This window comes from Phalacrocorax carbo, chromosome 19, assembly GCF_963921805.1.
Source record: "Phalacrocorax carbo chromosome 19, bPhaCar2.1, whole genome shotgun sequence".
NCBI classification, from domain to species: domain Eukaryota; kingdom Metazoa; phylum Chordata; class Aves; order Suliformes; family Phalacrocoracidae; genus Phalacrocorax; species Phalacrocorax carbo.
The window spans coordinates 9766075-9788378 of NC_087531.1; the positions used below are offsets into that span (position 1 = coordinate 9766075).

Below are 22304 nucleotides of genomic sequence, written 5' to 3' on the forward strand. Positions count from 1 at the left end.
TGAGGGCTGGGCAGGGAGCAGCGGTGCTGCGAGTGGGCAGCCCTTACCGGCCTGTCTCTCCTCAGTACACCTTCCAGGAGGAACAAGAAAAGCCTCTGCCCGTTCACAGCTCCCAGTGCTGTAAGTGCTGCCCTGCCCCTGCCCTGCTGCAGGACCCCAGCTCCCCTCACCGGGGATGCACAGGAACGGGGTCTGTGCCTTGGGGCACTGGACCCCAACCCAAGTGGGGCTCAACCTCACCCCACACACTGTTCCCATCCCCGTTCCTATCCTCCCTCCCATGTCTGCCGGTGTTTCTTTGCTGTCTCCCTGCCGCACAGTGTATGAGCCCTCCTGTGGGGCTGAGCCATAGGGGACGTGGGGGGGCATGGCAATGGGGCTGGTGAGGACGGTCCCCTGGGGAGCCTGGGCGAGGGGCAGCAAGGCTGGTGAGGGGGCTGCTTGGTGGGGGCACTGGCAGGGGGTCTGGGGGATTTGGGGCGGCAGCTCCGTTTGTCCCAACCCATGCCTCAGTTTCCCATTCTGTAATCGAGCCAGGGCAATGCACAGGCAGGGCCTGTCCCAAGCACAGCTCAGTGCCTGTGTGCCCAGCCCCCGCCCCTCTCCCCTGCACAGTTCAGTGCTACCATGCCTAGCCATAGCACTTGTCCCCAGCTTGGGTTGGTGTCACCATGGCCAGGCCTGGGCACCATCCCCAGAGCACTTCAGTGCCACTGTGCCCATCCCTAGGCCCCATCACCACCCCATCTCAGTCCCTGTCCCCAGCATGGCTCAGTGCCAATGTGCTCCATCTGGGCGCTATCCTCAACCTGTCTCGGGGCACTGTCCCCAGCCCAGCTTGGTGTCACTGTGCCTGGGCGATGCTGGTTTCTCCCAGCCAGCTCCTGCTGCTGCCCCGCAGCTGCCTCCATCCTTATTGTCTCTGCCACCTTTTTTTTTTTGTAGGTAACTGGAATTATTTTGGCTGGGGAGAACAGCAGAGTAAGTATCCTGTCCCCTCCTCTTCTCCCAGCCTGGTGGTCCCCAGCACATCCCCCTTTGCTGGTCTAGGGCTCAGGGGACCTGGGGCTTGGGTTCAGCCTGCGGCCTCGTGCAGTGGCTCTGTGCTGGGCAAGGGCGGAGGCACGGAGTGCCCTGTCCTGGGCAGGGTTGTTCCCACAGGCTGGTGGGGACATGGCACCATGAAGCTCTGTGCCCTCAGGGTGCTCTGGTGGCAATAAGCAGCTGTGGTGGGACATCGGTGGGGCGGAGGGAGGGTCCCCACCCACTGTCCTCCTCTTCCCTCCTGGATATCTCATTTCCCCCCTCTGCCCTTTCCTTGACCCCCAAAACCCCTTTCTGCAGAGGAGAACGTGTGCAGCCCCTCACCCCTTCCAGGGTCTGTCTTCCCAGCATGGTCCCACAGTGGTGGGGACATGGTGGTGGCAGTAGCGGGGCTGTGTTGGGTGTGGGGCAGATTTGGGGCATCTCTGGCCACAACAGTCATGGGGCCGTCCCCGTCCCACTCACTGTGGCCCCTTGCAGACGATGACCCCGACAGCACGGTGGATGACCGGGACAGTGATTACCGCAGCGAGACCAGCAACAGCATCCCACCGCCATATTACACCACCTCCCAGCCCAACGCCTCCGTCCACCAGTACCCCATGAGGCACCAGCAGCAGAGCTCCCATGACTCCTACACTGACTCCATGCAGAGTTATGAGATGGACTACTCAGACCAGCATCCCATCAGGTAGCATTGGCACAGCCAGCTCCCCCCGGGACCTGCTCTCTCAATCACCCCCCAGAGGTGGCAGAGGGTCCTGGGGTGACGCCAGGGATGGTGCTCCCAGGGTGGTGGGTGACAGAGGGAAGGATGCTGAGGCGAGGAAGAGGGGGATGGTGCTGGCCCCAAGCCTTTCCTTCTCACTGGAAAGTTTTCAAGCTCTTTTGAGTCACCACCCTCCTCTGTCCTCGCTGGGCTTTGGGACCCCCAAGCCCCAGCTGTCCTTGCTGGGAGCTGAGTAGTGGGCTGTGGCCTGGCTGGGGATGCAGACATGGCTGTAGGCAGAGCCGTAGGCAGGGATGCCTGCCCAGCGCTTTGTCCCCATGGTCGCAGCACGGCCCAGTTCCTCGCCAGCATCCAGCCCAAGGTTCCAGCCCCGTCCGCCAGGACGGAGCCACCCTGCCGGCATCCCCATGGTAGCAGGGGATGCTGGGGTGTGGTGGGTGCGGCAGCGCGGTGCCTGGAACCTTGCTGATCATCTTCCTCTCCTCCCTGGCAGACGCTATGGTAGCATAGACTCTGCCGCAAATGGACGCAGCGACGCTGAGTCCGCTTCTGAGTCGAGCAGGCGGACAAGCCGCCAGCCTTCCCTTGAGATCAGGCAGTCCCTAGACCAATTGGATAGGTGGGTTGCTACCTCGTCGCATGCTGTGTGCTGTCGCAGAGTGCTGTGGTTGGTCCTTGCAGCCATGGTGAGGCCAACACCAGTCACGGCAAGGGCGGCCTTGTGCTGCTGCGGGGTCCCCCTCTCCCTGCCCTGGACTGCCTCGGAAAGGAGCAGTGTTGGGATGCTCCAGGTGTCTCTTGGCCCCATGGCATCCCTTCTTGCTGCTGTGCCCCAGTTCATGGGGGCGATGCCCCAGCGTCCTGGTCCTGCTCACCAGCACAGTGACTGGCTGGCAGCACTGCTGCCTGTTCTCCGTCATGCCAGTGTGTATGGGAGCTGGGGCCTCAGGGACTCAAATGCCACCCTCCGTTTCTGGTCACTTCCCAGGGAACACCTGGCTGGGCAAAAGCCTCACACAATAATTTGGGACACTCACGATGTGCCAAGGGCCCTTCTCCCAGATCTGGCCAGGATCAGGCTGGGGAGATGAGGGGTTTCCAAGCATGAGCCATGTCTCCTGCACTCCTGTGTCCCAAGTCCCGCTTCCCAAGGTACCTGGATGGCGCCAGTACCACCCCCGTGCTGGGACCAGCCTGGGAATCCCCCAGTACCCTCCTCCCTGCGGTGTCCCCTGGCTCCCCACTGCCTGGCCCAGCCACTCTGGGCCCAGGGCTCTGCCCATCCCATCCCCTTGTCCCTTTCTCCCTTGCCCACCCCTGAGCCCTGGCTGCTGGTGCTGGAGACGTGGTGTCGGCCTCTTCCTAGGCATGTCCCTGTCCTGTCTGCATGTTTGCTTATGTGAGCCTCTCCCCACGGAGCCCTGCGTCTGTCCTGTCCCTGGCAGCCTCCTGGGACACAGGGAGACCCTCTGTGCTCCCCCAGGTGCAGGTGGCTGTGAGAGGGGTATACTGGAAGGGCCAGGGGCCAGTGGAGCAGGTGGGGCGGTGGGAAGGGGGTCTGGCCTGGCAGGAAGACTGGAGAGGAGACCCCCAGGTAGGGATGATGTGGCTAAGGGGAGTGATGGGGTTGAGGGTATGTCCTTGGAGAGGGGGTGCCAGGGAGGTCTACAGGGAGTGCTGGCATGTCAGGATAGATGTTGGGTGACGGATCTGTGGGTTGGGGGCAGGATGGGGTGTCTGGCAGAAGAAGGAGGCAGGATCTGGCTGGGGGTGCTGCCTGGCCACGCTCTGACCCCACCCCTGGCAGGGGTGAGCTGAGGGGACAGACGCTGTCCCCCACGTCCCCATGCTCAGCCCAGGCACAGGCAGGGCACCCCTGCGTGTGCCCCAGCCTGGGGGGCTAGTCCCAGTCCACAGAGTCTCCTGGGTCCATGCCTTTGACTCCCAGGATGAGGAGCCTGCTGCTCACCCCGGCTGTGCCCTGGGGTGAGCTGCACATCCTTGCGCCTGTGCTGCAGGGACCCCTGGGGCTCTGGCTGGGGCCGCATGGGTCAGGCGAGGCTGCAGCACAGACCCACAGGAGCCCTGTCCTTGTCTCCCCTTGGCCCTGCAGCCCCACAGGGAGCAGCCACTATGCCTCGTCAGCCGAGCTGAGCCAGGGCAGCTCCCAGCTGAGCGAGGACTTCGAGAACGAGAGCCTGCGGGACTCAGAGCTGGATGAGCGGGACGGCGACTCCTACCACTCCTGCCACAGCTCCGTCAGCTACCGCAAGGACTCGCCCCACTGGGAAGAGGAGGACGATGACCTCTATCTGGAGGAGGAGGAAGAGTTCAATGAGGACTACAGCGAGAATGAGGAAGGCTACCCCAAGGAGGAGGAGGACCTTCGGCAGCAGGGCACCTACAAAACCCCTGAGCATGATGCGTACCCCCCACTGCAGAAACCCCCTGGGCAGCAGCAGCAACAAGTCCCGCAGCAGCAGCAGCAACCGCAGCTGGTCCCACAGCTGAAACCGCAGCAGCAGGAGAGGAAGGAGAAGAAAGAGGAAAGGAAGGAGGAGAAGGACACCTCTGTCCCCCCAGAAACCCCAGAGGCCCTCCAGGCCCAGCGGGGAGTGGACGAAGCTCCCCTGCAAGAGGCGGCCCCCAAGCCTGAGCCCCCAAAACTGGCTGAGAGGTAGGAGAGAGTTGTTGATCTGTAGCACCGTTGGAATGGCACTGTGCCTGGAGACACTGAGGATGTTCTGGAGGTGGCCTGGGGCTGGTGCTGGTGCTGCTGATGCCAAGGGGCAGCACAAGGGACCTTCTGTGGTGTCTGGGGTTTTTCCAGGTGCCTGAGGCCTTTAATTATTGAACATGTCCATTTTCCCATGGTTTGGTGAGCACCACCACTCTGCACAGGGTGGGAAGCGTGATGGGCTTTTTCAGCCTTTTATTTAGTTTAAATTATAGACCACAGCTGGGGAATCTCTAATTTAAAAAAATGTGTAATGAGCTTTTTTTAAAAAAAAGTATTTAGGCCCAAGGGCTGGCTAGAGTCCTGGCGAAGGTGGCCTTAGTTCATGTCTGCCTGCAGTGCCTCTTCTCCGGGCAGGGGGCTTGGGGGGGGGTCACTTGCTGGGCACTGGGGATCATGGATTAGTGCTGAGGAGCCCAGGTTAGCACTGGGGACCACATATTAGCCCAGGCAAGGCCCCACAGGGCTGGTTTGGGCAGGCTCCTCTCCCAAGCTCCCCACGGCCTCGTCCCAGCCCTGTTCTGAGCACCGATCTCCAGTGTGATGTCACACCAGGCTCTCCAGGAGGCTGGGGTGATGGGAGGATTTATTTTCTTTTCCTCCATATCTTGTTTTTGCAAGAGAGGAGAAAAATTCCCCACAACAACCAGCATGTCCAGGCTGGCAGGTCCCCCTGGGCTCGGAGCCTCTGGGGTGTTGGGAGCTCTTAACCCCAGGAGGTCCCAGCATGGTGGGAGGCAGCCAGAGGACGTTCTGCTGGGGAGATGGGGGGTGAGGGATGTTTAATCCATGTGCTTGTGTCCCAGCAGTCCCCTGACCCTTTGCTGCTGGAGGGATCCCTCACGTTGCTTGGGTGCCCAGGACAGTCTCCCAAGGGAGGGGGATCTCCCAGCTTCTCATTGCTCTGCCTTGACTGCACTGTCCTTTGCAGCAGGACTTGCTACCTTCTTAGTGCCCTTCCTGGTAGCAAGAGGGGGTTTTTGTCATGGCCACACTGGCTCAAGGCCCATCAGGATCCCTAAATTGCAGCCTCAGTCCTGCCAGGGGTGTGGGGGCTGACACCCCATCCCCAGTGCCATGCTGGGAGGTGAGCAAGGTGTGTGTGCTTGCAGGGAGCAAATAGAGGCAGAGGTGCAGGACCCCAAAGCACGAGCCAAAGCCAACTGGTTGAGAGCCTTCAACAAGGTCTGCATGCAGCTGCAGGAGGTGAGCAATCCGGTGGCTGCCCGCTGCCAGGTCCCAGCGCCAGCCACGTGCTGGACTGGGGGCACAGCCCCTTCCCGTGCCTGGGCATCTTCCAGACATGTCTGCTCCCCAATCCCATGGACGTCCCACACCCTGAAGGCAGTGGGGGCCTGGGGGACCCCAACAGTGGTGGCCCCACAACCCCGTTCACACCAAGTGGGACTCCCTCAAGGGGCAGGGAGTGCTGAGGACCTTCCTGCGGTGTGTTGCATGTGGTGTGCTGGTGCAAGCCCCTCCGCCCTCTCCCCTGTATTGAGTTGACAATTTTTTTTGTTCTGTTTTTAGACTCCATCCTCCATCTTTTCTTTTTGTTTTGGCTCTGGATTCACCCCCCAGGGCTTCGATCCCCCTCCCCACCGCTTCTCTTTTGAGTTGTCCACCACGGCCCTTGCGCCCACATCTCCCCTTCCTGCAGGGAAGGGGTGTAGCCTGCCTGCAGGTAAGCATGTCCAACTGGAATGACCCAGCAATGTGTGTGCCTTCACCATGTGTGTGCACGCGCGCACGCGTGTGTGTGCGCGCGTGCATGCAGGGAGGTGTAATTGGCTCTTTCCTCCCTTCTCCCCCAGAATAATCCCCTCCCTGCAAGGGAGGTGTCACTGCGGGATGGTCCCTGTGTACACCCTACCTCCAGTGTGCTTTGGCTTTTCCCTGCACTTCTCTCCAACTGGCTGTGGGTCTGTGTGGACTTGCCGAGCCTTTCCAATGATGCTTCTCCATTCCCCCAAACCCTGAATTTTTGCACGGTGCAGCCACCCCCACTGCTTTGCCAGCCCAAGCCCCTCTGCTGAAGCCTGCCCACCGCTTGCCCAGCTCAGCCTCTTGAAGATATTCCCAGTGCAAGCTCTTTGCTGGAAAGAGCCCTGTTGTTTCAGGAACACGCTTTTCTCTGCCCACCCTGTAAATCCTTTACGTGCTTCCCCAGTGCTGTGGGTGCCGGCTGGGTGCTCAGCTGCCAGCAGCGCTGGGGTGGGCTGCCATGTGCACTGGGGGCTCGGTGCTGCACCCATGACAGCTGCCCCATGTCTTGCAGGCCTGCGGAGAAGGCAATGGAGAAGCTAAATCCCTGTGGTTCAAAGGCGGGTGAGTATGTGGGGAAGCCGGTACTTTATGCCCCCATGGGGGCTTGCGGGCTGCTCTCCCCTCCTCATTAGGATGTGATTAACAAGCTTGTTGGGGGGCTGGTGTGGGGAAGCGTTGCTGAGCTGTGGGCATGTGGGGGCCAGATGAATGCTGGTTGCTTGGTGCTTTTGGAGGAGCCAGCAGAGATGCCACTGCTCCGTGTCCCCAGGAGCTGCTGCCAAAGGGGAGAGCAAGGAGGTGAGTGGGTTGGGAGGGGACTGAGCTGGGGTGGCAGCTACCACTTCTCTCCTGCCATCTGGGGCTTGAGTAGTGCCACGGGGAACCCTGAACCTCTCACCCTGACAGGCTGTGGGTCTCACCCTCACAGGTGGCCCTGCTGCTGAGCCAGGCAGAACCTGGCACATTTCCTTGAGAACCCACCAGATTATGCCAGGGTTTTTTTGCAGACAGGACTGGAGGCTGCGAAGCGGTGTTTCTGCCTGAGCTGCGGTGCCTCGGTTTCTCTCACAACAGAACAGCTTGGTGCTCGCCTTTTGTGTCCCAGAGGGAAACCCCAGCTCTCCCGCTCCACGCCGCAGTGTCAAAGCGGCTATTGTTTTCCTGTGTTCCACTGTCACACCACTGAAGCAAAACATCTTCATGTGGGGAAAATCACAGTTTTCTGCCAGAATCTCCTTCCCCCATAGTTTTCAGTCTAATGATCCCTGCCTCAGCTGGGGCGGTGGTGGGGATGGGGGTCCCCAGGCCACCCAGGGGTTGTCCTGCAGTTTTGTCCGCCAAGTCCCGAGTGAACATGGGGCAATAGCAGGGGACCCTGCCTCTGTTCCCCCTTCCCCGCTGACTCTCATCTCTCTTGCAGGCCTGGTGGCGGGCTGATCATTATAGACAGCATGCCGGACATATGCAAGCGAAAACCCATCCCCCTAGTTAGTGATTTGGTGAGGTTCCTCCTAACGCTTTGCACCTCACAGTTGCCAGCTTCGCTCCTGCTGCACCCCGCTGGACTGCGCTGCCCGCCTGCCCTGGCCAATGCTTGCGGGGTGCCCGTGCTCTGCTCCCCAGCTGCCTCTAACATGGCTTGTGTTTTCTGTTTTCTTTTCTCTGGCCTGGCTTGGCTGTCCTTGGCGGCAGGGGGGCAGCAGTAAAGTTTCTGCGCTGCATTAACAGCATGCCCGACATTAAGCCTGGACGCAAATCTCTCCCTCTAGTCAGTGATCTGGTGAGCGTGGTCTGAGGGGTTAAAGAGAGAGCACTCACCCAAGGGTGCTTCTCTTTAATGGAGTTCCAGGGCCCTGTCCCTACACCAAGCATCAGCCCAAGGCTTCCTGGGGCTGCATCTGGTTTCCCATTTTTTTACTGGTGCTGTGTCCCTGGTCCCTTCTCGTCCCACCTGCCATAAGTTCCCCGCAGCTCGGGCCATGGTGGTGCCAGGCAGATGGACCCACATATCAGAGGAGGGGTAGCGCTGGCTTTTCTGAGCTGCACAGACTCTATGCTCCTGTCCCCACCATTGTCACACTGCACCGCTACAGCCCAGTCCCCATGTTGGGGTCCCATCCAGCCCCCTGGGCTATAATGCATAGGGTCACTCTGCTGTCACCCCCCTGGTGACGAGAGACAGCAGTTTTGGAAACCAGACACCCTTTGTGCCCAGAATTAGGTGCCCTTCACCTCCTTCCCCTCTCTTTACACCTCGCTGCCTCCACTCTGTGCCCTCCCAGGGTGCCTCCATCCTGTCCCCAGCCCACCTGCCCTCCCCCATCCCGCTGCCCCCCCCCTTGCTGCTCTAACCCCAGTGCCCTCTGCCCCCCAGCTCACCTGGGCAGCCGCTGATGCTTCTGCACTGTGTTGTGTTGGTGTCAGGGTTTTGGGGTGTTGGGTTGTGGGTGGTGATGGGGTGGGCAGAGTGCAGGGGTCAGGCAGGGGCCACTGCCTTTCCCTGCTGGGGTTTGGCAGTGCTGCGGCTTGGGGTGGCAAACCCCCCAGGGACTGGTCTGGTGCTGGGTGAGGGGTTGGTTTTGTCCCAGTTCCCACTAGTTCCAGCAGGGAAGGGGCAGGACTTGATCTGCTGTGAGGTGGCTAGTGCTAACAGCCTTTTATTCCCCCTCTCGCTGGCCCTGGCTGCCTGCAGGCAATGGTAAGTGCCATCCTTGCTCTGGTCTCCCCAGGGTCTCAGTTGAGAGGCTGTGCCCATTGGGGCTGAACTGGGAATGCCGTGGGCTACTGAACTGGTTCCAGTCCCACAGCAGCGGGGTGGTGCTTTGAAGTGCTGGTGTCACTGGGAGCTGGGCTGTCCCCACTGCCAGCTCATGCAGCCAGCACCCTCCCCCATCTGGGGTGGGGGTCCACCCCAGGTGGTTTATGGCCACTGGGACCCCAAAGGGGTGTGGGAGGGACAGCCTGTGGTCTGCCAGATCTGGGAATTATGTTTCTTTCCCGCAGTCCCTGGTCCAGTCCAGGAAAGCAGGAATCACATCCGCGCTGGCCTCGAGCACATTGAACAATGAGGAGCTGGTAGGTGCTGGGGCTGGCTGGGGTGTGGGGCGGTCATGGTTGGAGAGCTGAGCCAGGCCAGCAATGGGGGTGCGGGGTCTGTGCTACACCAGCATCCTCCTCCAGCGATGCCAAAGCAGCCAGGATGCTCACGGCTGCACTTGGGGATGGTGGTGTTTGTCCTCTGCCCTCCTTGCCCGCACCCAGCAGTGATGCTGTATGTGGCCCAGCACCTGTGGATGGCATCTCTGCACCCTGCTGCATGGCTTGGTTGCTGCACGTTGCCTGAGCTTTCCTCCCCCACTCTCTTCTGTCCTTGCACAGAAAAACCATGTTTACAAGAAGACTCTGCAAGCCTTAGTGTACCCCATCTCCTGCACGACGCCCCACAACTTTGAGGTGTGGACAGCCACCACCCCCACCTACTGCTACGAGTGTGAGGGGCTGCTCTGGGGCATTGCCCGGCAGGGCATGCGCTGCGCCGAGTGCGGCGTCAAGTGTCACGAGAAGTGCCAGGACCTGCTCAATGCCGACTGCCTGCAGAGTAAGGAGCTGTTGCCTGCAGCCTCATCCCTTCTCACTTTGGAGAGGGAGGAGGGAGAAATGGAGAGGTGGACTCCTGCCTTGTGCATGGGGGAAGTGGTGGGCAGGGCAGATCTGTCCTGGGCAGGGTGTAGACCTCTCCAGGTTTGACTTCATTCATGCATGGTGGGCTTGGGGAGCTCTCGGCTCTCTCCTGGATGCCGCCTGCCCCCCACATCTCACCCATGGCTTTCCTCTCCCAGGGGCGGTGGAGAAGAGCTCCAAGCATGGAGCGGAGGACCGGACCCAGAATATTATCATGGTGCTCAAGGACCGCATGAAGATCCGGGAGCGCAACAAGCCAGAGATATTTGAGCTGATTCAGGAGGTGTTTGGGGTGACCAAGACCACACACACACAGCAGATGAAGGCCATGAAGCAGAGCGTCCTGGACGGCACCTCCAAATGGTCGGCCAAGATCAGCATCACGGGTAGGCACCGGTAGTGCCTGGCACCATGTGCCGTGGGGGACTATGTGGCTGTCCCCTTGCACAAGGACACTGTGTGCTCCAACCCGCCTCCTGCCCCTCATCTTGCAAAGTGGCTTCAGCCCCTGGGGCTCTGGTGGGGGACACAAGATGCCTGTTGCGGGATCTCGGAGTGGCTGTGGCACTGACTCATCTCTCTGTCTGTTCTCTCCCCTGTGTGTGCCATGCATGTGCCTTGTGTGGATGGGCATGTGCTGCGCCATGCTGTGCTGCAGTCGTTTGTGCCCAGGGCCTGCAAGCAAAGGATAAGACAGGTTCCAGTGACCCGTATGTCACTGTCCAGGTTGGAAAGACAAAAAAAAGGACTAAAACTATCTACGGCAATCTCAATCCAGTCTGGGAGGAGAATTTCCATTTGTAAGTTCACCCCTGGCCCACCCTGTCCCCTTTCCTGGCCGCCCGCGGTCATGCTGAGCCGTGCTGGCTGTCAGCACGTCCCTGTGGGGGGTGGAGAGCCTCATCCTGACCCAGATGAGGGTGGAGGGGGGATGCTGGGGTCACTGGGAGTGCTGGTTTTGCGCTATGGAGTGTTTTGTTCCTGGTGATGGGGGCTGATCCAGGCTGTGTTGGGGCCACCTTGGCATGGTGCAGAGCCATGCCGAGCCAACCAGGGAGGGTTGGTGCTCCCACATCTCTTCCCCAGTTCCTGCCCTGTGCTGGGATGGTCCCTCTTGTTTAGGGAAACAGAGGCTGTGGAGAGGCCAGAAAGGTTTCCCTGCTCATCCTGGGGCTTTTGCCCCTTCTCTCCTCCCCAGCGAGTGCCATAACTCCTCCGACCGCATCAAGGTCCGCGTCTGGGACGAAGACGATGACATTAAGTCCCGTGTCAAGCAGCGCTTCAAGAGGGAGTCTGATGACTTCCTGGGCCAGACAATCATCGAGGTCCGGACCCTGAGTGGGGAGATGGATGTCTGGTACAACCTCGGTAACCAGCTTCCCTGGCACGGCCTGCTCGGGCTGGGACTCCTGGTCCTGCATTCCCAGGGGGACATGCTGCCAGCCCTGGTTTGAAGGCTACTTCAGCATATTAGTATAGGGTCTGCTGTTAAAAACACTTAATATCAAAAGCCATTGGGATCAAGCATTTTCCCAGGCTCATTCTCAAAACTCTTTGCCCAGGAGGTCTGAAGCACTGGCCCTCTGTAGAGGGGAAATTGAGGCATGAAGAGGCCACATCTCTGTAGTGCCTGGAGATATGACCAAATCCCTCTCTGGAATGCCTTGGCTGCACTTGGTGCTGGGTGTCTCCCTGGCCCCAGCCCCAAGGCCCCTCCGTGCCAGAGCTGTCTGCCCCTTTGGGGCTAGGGGTGAGCAGAGTTGCTCTGGGGAAGCCTCACGTCTTGTCCCCCTTCCTGTCCCCCCACAGACAAGCGGACAGACAAGTCAGCTGTATCAGGAGCCATCCGGCTGCACATCAGCGTGGAGATCAAAGGCGAGGAGAAGGTGGCTCCCTACCATGTACAGTACACTTGCCTGCATGAGGTGAGGAGCCCAGGCAGGCGTGGGGGGCATGACCCCCACCCCAGCAAAGCCACCATGCCACCACAAGCCCTGGGGACCTGACAGGACTCATTTGTACCTCCAGAACCTCTTCCACTTTGTGACGGATTTGCAAAACAATGGGGTGGTGAAAATCCCTGATGCCAAGGGGGATGACGCCTGGAAGGTGTACTTTGACGAAACGGCGCAGGAGATCGTGGATGAGTTTGCCATGCGCTATGGGGTGGAGTCCATCTACCAGGCCATGACGTGAGTCACTCGCCCTCCACCTTGCTCAAAGGGGCTGCGCCAGCCCTGGGTTGGCGGGGGTCACTATTGGCGTCTTCCTCCCCTGCTGCTCTTTGCACCCACCTCCCCACCATGGGTGCAGACATGCTCCCCTAGCTCGCCCTGCACCTGTGCACCCGTGCACCCGTCCCTCCCCTCCTCTGTGCGTGCACCCCAAATGCCGCGCCCCTTCCTACAGGCAGCCCCTCCTGTGGCCCTGCACCCTCACCTTCTGCCTCCCTCTGCAGGCATTTTGCCTGTCTTTCCTCCAAATACATGTGCCCGGGTGTGCCAGCAGTGATGAGTACCCTGCTAGCCAACATTAATGCCTACTATGCCCATACCACGGCTTCCACCAATGTCTCAGCCTCTGACCGCTTTGCCGCTTCCAATTTCGGGGTAAGTCCGATGGTGCGTAAACACTCCTTCCTTCTTCTCTCTCTTCTCTTGGGAGCGGGTGGGGGGCTTGGGGGGCAAAAAGGGCTGTGCAAAACACCCTGCTCCAAACTGTAGCTGAGCAGCAGATGGGTCAGCCCCTGCTTGCCCCGAAATTCATCCCACTCGGGATTTTCAGGAAGGAAAAGAGCCACCACCTTCCTGGAAGAAGGTCTAAATTAGCTCTCCAAATTTGCTCTCCAACCATGAGGGTCTGAGCAGGCTGGGATGCTGGGTGGCAGTGTGGCAGGAGGGGGAAACCTTGGCGGCAAAATCACAAGCAGGTGGCAAGGAGCCATCCCTGCAGCTTGCTGGGTTTTGCATGGCCCTGTGTGCTTTGGACGCATCCCGGGACCGCTGCAAACTCACCCGACTGTGCCAGCACCCACGCGTGCCTGCTGGGTGCCTCACTTGCAGCAAGCAGGGTGAGTTTGTGCCGGCGCTGGGTACGCCCTTGGGGACGTGGGCCGGGAGGGGCTGAGCTCTCGCCCCGCCTCCCCCTGCGTGTCCTAGAGGCAGCAGGTGGTTGCTCTGGACGTGCACAGGTTGAGCCAGGATCAGTGCCCAGCCCTGGGTCAGGCAAAGTGCTGGGTAGCCAGGGATGCAGCCAGGGCTGAGTGCAGCTCTGGACAGGGGCTGCTTTGGCTCACCTCCCACTTCCCATCGCAGGGGGTAGCTAGAGCCGAGCAAGCTGTGCCTCCGGGGTATGAAAGAAGAGGAAACCATACAAGAAGAAAAAACCAAACACCTTTTCTCTGATGTGGAGGATTAAAAAAACTTTTTTCTTTTTCTTTTTTTAGCGAGCCTAAGGTTGGGTCCTAAAGTGCCCGGCCGCGTCACTTTAACCCCGAGTACCTGTCGTGTCCAGTTTTAAAGCACTACAGCTGTTTGGATGCATGGTCTCAGCCCAGAGCCTGGCTTTGCCATCTCTGGCAGGCGAGCACGCCGAAGGTTTGCGGTCGCCAGTGCAGGCTGTGGGCTTGGCCGGGCTGCGGCCAGGTGGGCGTGGGACTTGCTGTCCCATCCTGTCCCCATGTCCTCCCCCAGGACTCAGGAGCTGCTCCAGGCTCTCAGGAGCCCTGCGGGGCAGCCCTGACCCAGTACAGCTGGTGCTGTGGAGGAAACCCAGGGCTCTTGTGAGAGACCCACGGGGTTGTCCAATGCCCCACCCCGGCAAAGGTGCAAAGCGAAATGCCTCCCAACACTGTTTTGGGGCAGATTGGTTGCTTTGCCCTCAGCTGATGCCTGATCCACAGCTCAACATGGGTTTTGCATCCTCTTGCCCCGCGCTCCCTGGCCAGGAGCTGGGCTAAGCTGAATTAAAGGCACTCAGCCCCAATGGCGACTGTCTACCTGGGGCGGTTCTCTGCCTACATCCCTTGATGCAGCCCGGTTGGGCGAGCAAGGAACCCATGGAGGTGTCCAACTCCTGGGGACCATCCTGGCCTTGTCTTGAAGCACCTCAGCCCTGAAGGTGGGCGACCATTGCAAGAACCCAGCTGCTCTTTCTCTGCCCTTTCTTCCTGAGCTCTTTGAAAGCTTCAACCTAGGGGCCACACAGCCCACAGGGACAATCCTGCACACCCTCTCCCTGGTCCTGCCCCAAGCCCAGGCTTGGAGGTGCTCAAGTGCGCAGGGCAGACAGAGCAGCCTGTCCCTCCTCTGGCGCTCACCGCCAGCGAGAGCAAAGGGGATGCACGGTGTTGCCTCTCGATGCTGTACCTCACCCGGCATGGCCACATGTGCCCCGGGAGCTGTGATGGCTGCCAGTGAGCCCCAGCTACCAGCGAGGACATGCTCTTCTTTGTGGGCATCCTGTGCCTGCCCATAGGGCTCTGATGAAGGAAGGAGGGAAGGAAAGACAGCAGGAAGGAGAGGGATGAGTGAGGGGCAGCATGGGCTGGGCTTGGGGCAGAGAGAGCCAGGGGCAGCAGGGAAGGGGGATGGTCCCTGCCACCTTTCTCCTGTTTACCTGGCTCTGGGGCATTTCTCCGCAGAAGGAGCGGTTTGTCAAACTCCTCGACCAGCTGCACAACTCACTGCGGATCGACCTCTCCATGTACCGGGTAAGGCGCCTCAGCTTCCCCACCTGTCTAATAAGGTCTGAAACAACAGGTGGCTGTTTCTTCCCCCTCCACTCGCCCCATGAAAGTTCTGTGTCCAACTCTGCTCTTTTCTTGCCCTTTGGCAGAACAACTTCCCTGCCAGCAGTCCCGAACGGCTGCAGGATCTCAAATCCACGGTGGATTTGCTGACCAGCATTACTTTCTTTCGGATGAAGGTATTGCTGGGGCCCCACTTGCCCCATCCCTCTGATGGGGAGCCTTGACCCTTGCTGTGCCTTGTTCTTTGCAAGGTTGGGGTCCCGCTGACCCCGTGGTAGCTCCCAGGTGGCTGGCCAGGGCTGCAGGTCTGCCTCCAGCACCGCTCCCTCCCTGCACACCCAGGTCCAGGAACTGCAGAGCCCACCCCGAGCCAGCCAGGTGGTGAAGGACTGCGTGAAAGCCTGCCTCAACTCCACCTATGAGTACATCTTCAACAACTGTCATGAGCTGTACAGTCGCGAGTACCAGACGGACCCGGTGTGTGGGGTGGGTGGAGCTGGGATGCATTAGAATGCTGGGTGCTGCGGGGGACCTCACTGCGCTCTGCTGACCTTCCCCATCTCCTGCCCTTCTCCTTCACGCAATGCTCCTGCTCCCTCTCCAGAGCACTCAATTCCATGCAGAATGAGCCCCAAGCCTTGGGCAGGGTTTGAGCCCCACTGCTGTAGGGTTGAGATGGGGGTCAGACAAGAGGGGACTGCGTGGGGGCCTCCAGGGTGTTCCCAGAGCCCTCCCACCTCCTCATTAGCCCTGCCATGAAATTGAGCCCTGAAGGTGGGGTGACCAGAGCCTCTGCTGTGTCCCCATCACTACAGACTAAGAAAGGCGAGGTGCCCCCTGAGGAACAAGGCCCCAGCATCAAAAACCTGGACTTCTGGTCCAAGCTCATCACCCTGATAGTCTCCATTATAGAGGAGGACAAGAACTCCTACACACCCTGCCTGAACCAGTGAGTAGGTGCTGGGAAAGGGGACCCTGCTTTGCACCCGGGGGGATGCCCACACAGTGGCAATGGTAGCTTTAGTCCTTTGGAAGTGGCTTGTAACATCCAGTCTACAGATGGGGAAACTGAGGCAGGCAGGAGGTGTGGGGGGGAGGTATCTCCAAGGGGAGGGCTGGTCCACCCCATGTCCATGCTTCTCCCCCACCCCAGGTTCCCCCAGGAACTGAACGTGGGGAAGATCAGTGCCGAGGTGATGTGGAACCTCTTTGCTCAGGACATGAAGTATGCGATGGAGGGTGAGTCTCCCAACACCGCCCCAAGCTGGGTGGGGCAACCAGGCAGAAGCTGCACTCTGCTCCCACCTCACCTGTTCCCTGGGCCAACCCATTCCACCGCCCATCAACACAATGCCTAGCTTAAATCCCACCCAAGAAGCACTTTCATCTTCTCCCCATTACCCTGGCATCCCTGGAGCTGCCCTTGGGACAGCTGCCCCCCACGTTTGGGGCTCGACGCAACCCCCGCACACACTCGGCTTCCCTGTGCAGAGCATGACAAGCACCGCCTGTGCAAGAGTGCGGACTACATGAACCTGCACTTCAAGGTGAAGTGGCTGTACAACGAGTACGTCACCGAGCTGCCTTCCTTCAAGAGCCGTGTGCCTGAGTACCCTGCGTGAGTGCAGCCCTCGGGGGGGCAGGTGAGGGGGTGCTTGCACCCTGGGGGCTGGTTGGCCTCACCAGGGATGGGCCTCTCTTCCAGCTGGTTCGAGCCCTTTGTTATCCAATGGCTGGATGAGAATGAAGAGGTGTCACGGGATTTCCTGCATGGAGCGCTGGAGCGGGACAAGAAGGATGGGGTATAAACAGGACTGTCAGTGGGCACAGGAGCTGCAGCTGGGGGTGGACAGGGGGCTTGTCCCTCGATGCCCAGTGTGTCCCCATCAGGGTCAAAATCTGTCCTCCCTGCCTCCTGCTGACATTGCCTCTCACTCCCCCAGTTCCAGCAGACGTCGGAGCACGCACTCTTCTCTTGCTCTGTGGTGGATGTCTTCTCCCAGCTCAACCAGAGCTTCGAGATCATCAAGAAGCTTGAGTGTCCTGACCCCCAGATTGTTGGGCACTACATGCGGAGGTTTGCCAAGGTGGGCAGCTGCTGGGGAAGGAGACTGCTAGGCCAGCAGCACCCCTGGGACCCTGGTCCGGGGTGCTCTCTAACACCTTCCCTCCAGCTGCAAGCAACAGCATAGGGCACAGACTGCCCCTCCTCTGACAGTGATACTCAAGCAAGACCCTGTGGTGCTCTCAGCTTTGCTAGCACAGGAGATTAGCTAATTAATGAGTTAATTGGTTAATTAATCTAGATTAATTAAATGCCACTGGTTTACTGCAACATGGGAGGGTATAGATGCAGTATGCAGGCTTGGTGGCGTCACAGCTGTGCTGGTGACGGAGCTGCCTCTGGAGATCAGGTGTGCTGATCTGGCTTCTGGTGTCTGTGCCTATGTGGCTCCTGGTGCATCTAGAGGGTCTAGGGGTCCCAGGGTGTATCTAGGTGTTGGGTTGTCCCACTGCTGTGGGATTCATGGTTTCCTTCTCTCCCTTCTTCCTCCTTTTGCTGCTCTCTGGGTGGGTCCCATCCCTCATTTGACTGCAGACCATCAGCAATGTGCTACTCCAGTATGCTGAGATAATCTCCAATGATTTTGCCTCATACTGCTCCAAGGAGAAGGAGAAAGTGGTGATGTATCTCCCTTCAGCTTGCCACCTGCCTGGTGCTGCCAGGCAGGACTGCCCCCACATGGTGACCCCAGCCATCACCTCAGCTCCAGTGCTGATTCCCATGATGCAGGTCCTGCCCTCAGTCTCTGTTTGATGACAGTCCCTGAAATGCTGCCAGTCAGGGCTCCATGCCCTGACTCTTCTCATGTCCACCAGTGCAGGGTTGGAGGGACCTGGGGTGGTGGGCAGCTGTTCCAGCCACAGTTATTGGTGGTGACTCTACTCTCCATCCCCCCCCTCTAGCCCTGCATCCTGATGAACAACATCCAGCAGCTCCGTGTCCAGCTTGAGAAGATGTTTGAAGCCATGGGTGGGAAGGAGGTGTGTATTGGGGGTCTCCAGGAGGGAGCCCTGTGGAGGGGCTGGATCAGTCCCCTCTCCCTAGAGGCAGCCCCTTCCCTAGCTCTGCAGTGTTGGGAGCAGACCCAAGTTCCTCACTCCTGTATGGGATCATGCTGTCCCACCCCATGGCACCCTGCTCTCCCAGCACGTTGGGTGATGGATGGGATTCACCCTGCCCTGGGGTGCATTTGGGGTGCAGAGAAGCCCCAGGGCTGGGCCAGGGACCCTGACAGATTCTCCAACCTGTCCTTCCTCCAGCTGGACACAGAAGCCAGTGATATCCTCAAGGAACTGCAGGTGAAACTCAACAATGTCCTGGATGAGCTGAGCCGAGTCTTTGCCACCAGGTACACCCAGGCAAGAGGGTGTGGGTGGTGGGCCAAGGAGAGGTTTGGGGATTCAGGAGCTGCAGCTGGGGCCAGGCCAGGGGCTTTGCTTGGCCAAGTGGGTCCTGGGTGCAGCTGTGGGGGATGCTGAGCTGCCTGGGCATTGCGGTCCCCAGTTTCCAGCCGCACATCGAGGAGTGTGTGAAGCAGATGGGCGACATCCTGGGCCAGGTGAAGGGCACTGGCAATGTCCCCGCCAGCACCTGCAGCAGCGTTGCGCAGGATGCTGACAACGTCCTGCAGCCCATCATGGACCTCCTAGACAGCAAGTGAGTGTGGGGGGCATCAGGGACCCCCACCGTCCCCAATGCCTGGGGAGTGTGCGGGACCTGCATGGTCAGGGTGACTGGGCAAGGGGTGGTGTCAGGGGTGTCGTGCTGGGAACTTCAGCCCTGTCCCCTTTCTGCAGCCTGATGCTCTTTGCCAAGATCTGCGAGAAGACAGTGCTGAAGCGGGTGCTGAAGGAGCTCTGGAAGCTGGTGATGAACATGATGGAGAAGACTATTGTCCTGCCCCCGCTTACTGACCAGACGGTGAGTGATGGGGAGGGGGACCAGGGACAGGGGACCCTGGAGCTGAGACACAGGTGGCTGATGGGGCCAGTGTGGGACATTGCTGGCCGGGGCCCTCACTGGCAGCTGAGGGTGTGGGGGCTTCGGCAGCCTCCCCAAATCTGCCTTCAGCTCATGGCCAGGAAAGGGATGGAGGAGAGAAAGGTTGTCCTTGAACCAGGTCCCCACTGCAGCCCAGCACCCTCTTGGATGGCTTTGCCAAAGGACCTTCCTGCCATCTCCATCATGGCACTGGGTGGGGCACTGGTCCTTTCCTCTCCATCCTTCCCTCTGAGCTGGGGCAGCATCCCGTGCTCAGCACCGGCTGTGGGCACAGTGCCTGTGCCATGGGGTGAATCAGGAGGCTCTTGGGGTGCCAGGAGCCACCACATGTCGGCATTGCTGTGGGGCTGGGGTTGCCTGGGGAGCAGGGACTGGCTTCACCAGGGATGGGGGTGATGTGGGGATGGGGGGCCATGTTCCCACAGCAGGGCTGAACTCCTCTGTGTGTATGGGCTGAACAGGCTCTAGAGGAGCAGAGCAAAGCTAAGGGAATGGTCCCTCCTCAGAGGGAGGTTGCCTACAGGCTTTGAGGCTCTGTATCGCATTGCTGTGTGTCTGTCCTCCATGTAGCCATGCACCCCAAAGCTTGCCTGAATGACTGTTCCCTTGGGGTCAGGCAGGGAAGGGTGACACCAAGGGCTCTGAGCCAGCCACACATCTTTTGTCACTGTCACAAAGCTGGACTCTGGATCTTGCTTGGAGTCCCTGGAGCCACTGGCCACTGTGTCACCTTTCTGGGGCTGTGGGCCTCCTCATGCTGTGTCTGTAAGGAACAGTGCATTGGTGACCTGTCAGACCTCAGTGGTGCCACCTCACTGGCACCTTGTCACAGCCCAGAGCCCGGCTCAGGTCAGCCCTGCACTGCTCCTGGCCAGGGTCACACACCCTTGGCCAAAGGAGACAAATCTAGCAGGAACACTGGTGCCACTGGGCCCCAGTTGCCATCCCAGTCCCCATCTCTGTCCCTTCCTGCCATGTGAGGCTATGCCATGTTCTGGAGGCAGCAAGCAGAGGAGGTGGCATGGACATGTGGATCTGTTGGGTGACCTTCCTGAGGGGAGGCAGTCCTTGAAGGGGGCTGTGCTGGGTCTGGTCTGTACAGCAGGGGACAGCTCACCCAGGGTGCTCTGGGCTCCAGCATGGGTGTGGCTGGGCAGGTTGGTGGCATGGGGCTATGTGTCAGAGTTGAACGTCAAGAGGGGCCCACCAGCTCCCTGGAGCTGAGTCCCCCTGGGGCAGAGCCCCCTGCCACAGTGATGAAGGACTGGGCAGGTTGGGATGGGGCTGCTTTGGGGCTCTGGAGACCTGTGGTGCTGGTGGCAGGGCATCAATGCTGAGTGCTGTGGCAGGTCAGATGGAGGACACCCCTCCTGTCTGGTGGGGGAGGGGGGACGGCCAGGGCTGGTACCCAGCCATGGGGCACCTGGGGCTGGGGGGGGATGGAGGAGGGGGCCAACAATCATGTCACGGTTATTCTCTCCAATTGCTCCGCTCACCTTTCAATGGCAGATGATTGTAAGTATGGTAGCTCCCTGTCTGTCTGTCTGCTGTGTGTCAGTCCTGGCCTTGCCAGTTTTTTTCTTGTGTGGCTGTCCGCACCCTGCCCACATCCTCCTCCAGCTCACAACTTGGTCCACCTCTGTGGTCCCCATCCTTGTGCTGCCTGTTTGGCACTGGCTCCTGGTGGGCACTTGCCCATGGCCCCAGCTGGGTTTGGGGGGTGGAAAGGTCTTGGACAGACTTGGGGTGCCTGGATGTGGGGAGGTGCAAGGGTTAGTGATGGGGTGGGAGGGGACGGTGATGGGGCAGTGCCATGTAATCAGGGACAGCCAAACCCAGGCTGATCCTATCTTTTTGTTCTGTGCTGAGGGTGAGAGGGGCCACTGGAGACATGAGCAAGGGGAGTGGTGTGAGCCTGGCAGTCAGGGCTGTTCTTCCTAACCCTTTGTGCCTCAGTTTCCCCTTGAGGCCCTGGCTGGGGTGTGGCTATGTTGGGGGCTGAGGGTAGGGGCGGTCCCTGCCTGCGGAGGGGAGCATCTCTCTGGGACATGATGGTCCCTGGCCCCGTTGCTCAATGGTGGGGCACGTTGCTAGCATGAGTTGTGAGACTTTTTCCCTGGTGGGATATGGCCCTGGGAGACCAGACTCCTGGGTTCCCTTCTCAGCATTGCTGCTGGGTCCTTGCGCTGCTTTGGCTGAGCAGTTTCCTTTTGTCCTCTTCTGCTCAGTCTGTGGCCATGGGCTTATGCCCTGTGGGGCAAGGGAAGGACCACATCCACCCACAGTCCTGCCCCCATCTGTGCACCCTTGCAAGGAGGAGCAGTGGTGCAGGTGCCGGTAGGTGGGCGCTGGGTGCCAATCCTTGCAGGGATGAATGCCCGTCCCGTGTCCCCCAACACCTTTTGTTTCCAACAGCAGCATTTGGAGAGACCCTGAGGGCAGCTTGGGGCTGAGCCTCCCCTCAGACCTTATGGGGACCCCTTGTCCCAGCCTTGCTGAGGCTGCTGGGTGACTGGGGTGATGGGTTACAAGGTCCTCTTGTTCATCCATCACCCTGTGCCTCAGTTTCCCTCCAAGCCAAGAAACCCTTCTGGTAGCCCTGCTTGGCCTTAACTGTGCTGCTTGTCCCTCCTGCAGGCTTCCCTGCCAGCTGACCCCCTGTGCTACCCCCTCCTGAGTCAGACGTGACTCAGCCGCCCACCCCAAGAGGCTGATTAGGAGCCCCTCGTGTGGCACTGCTGTCCCATTTTACACTGTTTCTCTTGCCACTGCTGGGCCTGGGTCAGTGTAGGATTGTCGCTGTGCCCAGCACTGCACGGACCAGAACTCTGCGTCCAAAACCCAAGTACAGCTGCCCCTTCCCCCCTCCCTCGCCAGAGCTGGAGGGGGATGTGGGGGCACCAGAGGCTGCCCACACACAGTGCCAGCTGGGTCCTGCATCTCTATATCCCAGTCCCTCATGGGCTCAGCATCCCTGTATCCCAGCAGGGACTACCTACCTATAAGTCCAGTGTGGGGACCAGTTCCCCATCAGTGCAACATCCTGCATTTGAGTGGGGACCAGTTGGCCCAGCATCCCAAAGACACCAGTCTATCACTGACCCAGCCTCCCTCTGGGGATTAGTCCCATGCTAACCCAGTATCCCAGTGGCAACCTTTCCCCCATGGGCCCAGCACCCCAACAGGGACCAGTCCCCCATTGGTCCTTGCTGTCCTTTAGGTGCTCAGTGATGTCTTTGCCACCAGATTGCAGTCACCCCACGTGCCCAGCCTTGCCCTGCATCCCCTGTGTCCCATCCCACGCTTGTCACCCCACCCCACCACTCAACCTCTGACATTGCTTCTACAGGGCACACTCTTGAGAAAGCATGGCAAGGGGACAGAGAAGGTAAATAGCCATGGGCTCTATGTGTGTCATCGCCCTGTGGCCATGCTTGTGGCCTCACACCTGCCTGCTCTGGAGGTCCAGGCTTGTCCGTGCTTCCTCTGTCGTGCTGTTCCCTGCGTGGCATGTTGTTGTGTTGAGGTG

General features: G+C 59.8%; 1 protein-coding gene across 1 annotated transcript in view; it reads left to right on the top strand.

The window, feature by feature from the left end:
• UNC13A (unc-13 homolog A) overlaps positions 1-22304 on the top strand; it is a 36605-nt gene that overhangs the window by 5839 nt on the left and 8462 nt on the right. Inside the window, exons 7-37 of the mRNA XM_064469974.1 lie at positions 66-120; positions 946-981; positions 1525-1735; positions 3888-4451; positions 5624-5717; positions 6790-6839; positions 7699-7777; positions 8971-8976; positions 9282-9353; positions 9657-9876; positions 10118-10345; positions 10618-10759; positions 11158-11327; positions 11769-11884; positions 11988-12151; positions 12418-12568; positions 14602-14670; positions 14796-14885; positions 15052-15186; positions 15525-15658; positions 15863-15948; positions 16201-16327; positions 16415-16511; positions 16653-16796; positions 17309-17392; positions 17677-17754; positions 18034-18122; positions 18278-18430; positions 18571-18694; positions 20285-20290; positions 22125-22163. Of these exons, the coding sequence (XP_064326044.1) occupies positions 66-120; positions 946-981; positions 1525-1735; positions 3888-4451; positions 5624-5717; positions 6790-6839; positions 7699-7777; positions 8971-8976; positions 9282-9353; positions 9657-9876; positions 10118-10345; positions 10618-10759; positions 11158-11327; positions 11769-11884; positions 11988-12151; positions 12418-12568; positions 14602-14670; positions 14796-14885; positions 15052-15186; positions 15525-15658; positions 15863-15948; positions 16201-16327; positions 16415-16511; positions 16653-16796; positions 17309-17392; positions 17677-17754; positions 18034-18122; positions 18278-18430; positions 18571-18694; positions 20285-20290; positions 22125-22163 (3813 nt within the window). The remainder of the gene's footprint in view (positions 1-65; positions 121-945; positions 982-1524; positions 1736-3887; positions 4452-5623; positions 5718-6789; positions 6840-7698; positions 7778-8970; positions 8977-9281; positions 9354-9656; positions 9877-10117; positions 10346-10617; positions 10760-11157; positions 11328-11768; positions 11885-11987; positions 12152-12417; positions 12569-14601; positions 14671-14795; positions 14886-15051; positions 15187-15524; positions 15659-15862; positions 15949-16200; positions 16328-16414; positions 16512-16652; positions 16797-17308; positions 17393-17676; positions 17755-18033; positions 18123-18277; positions 18431-18570; positions 18695-20284; positions 20291-22124; positions 22164-22304) is intronic.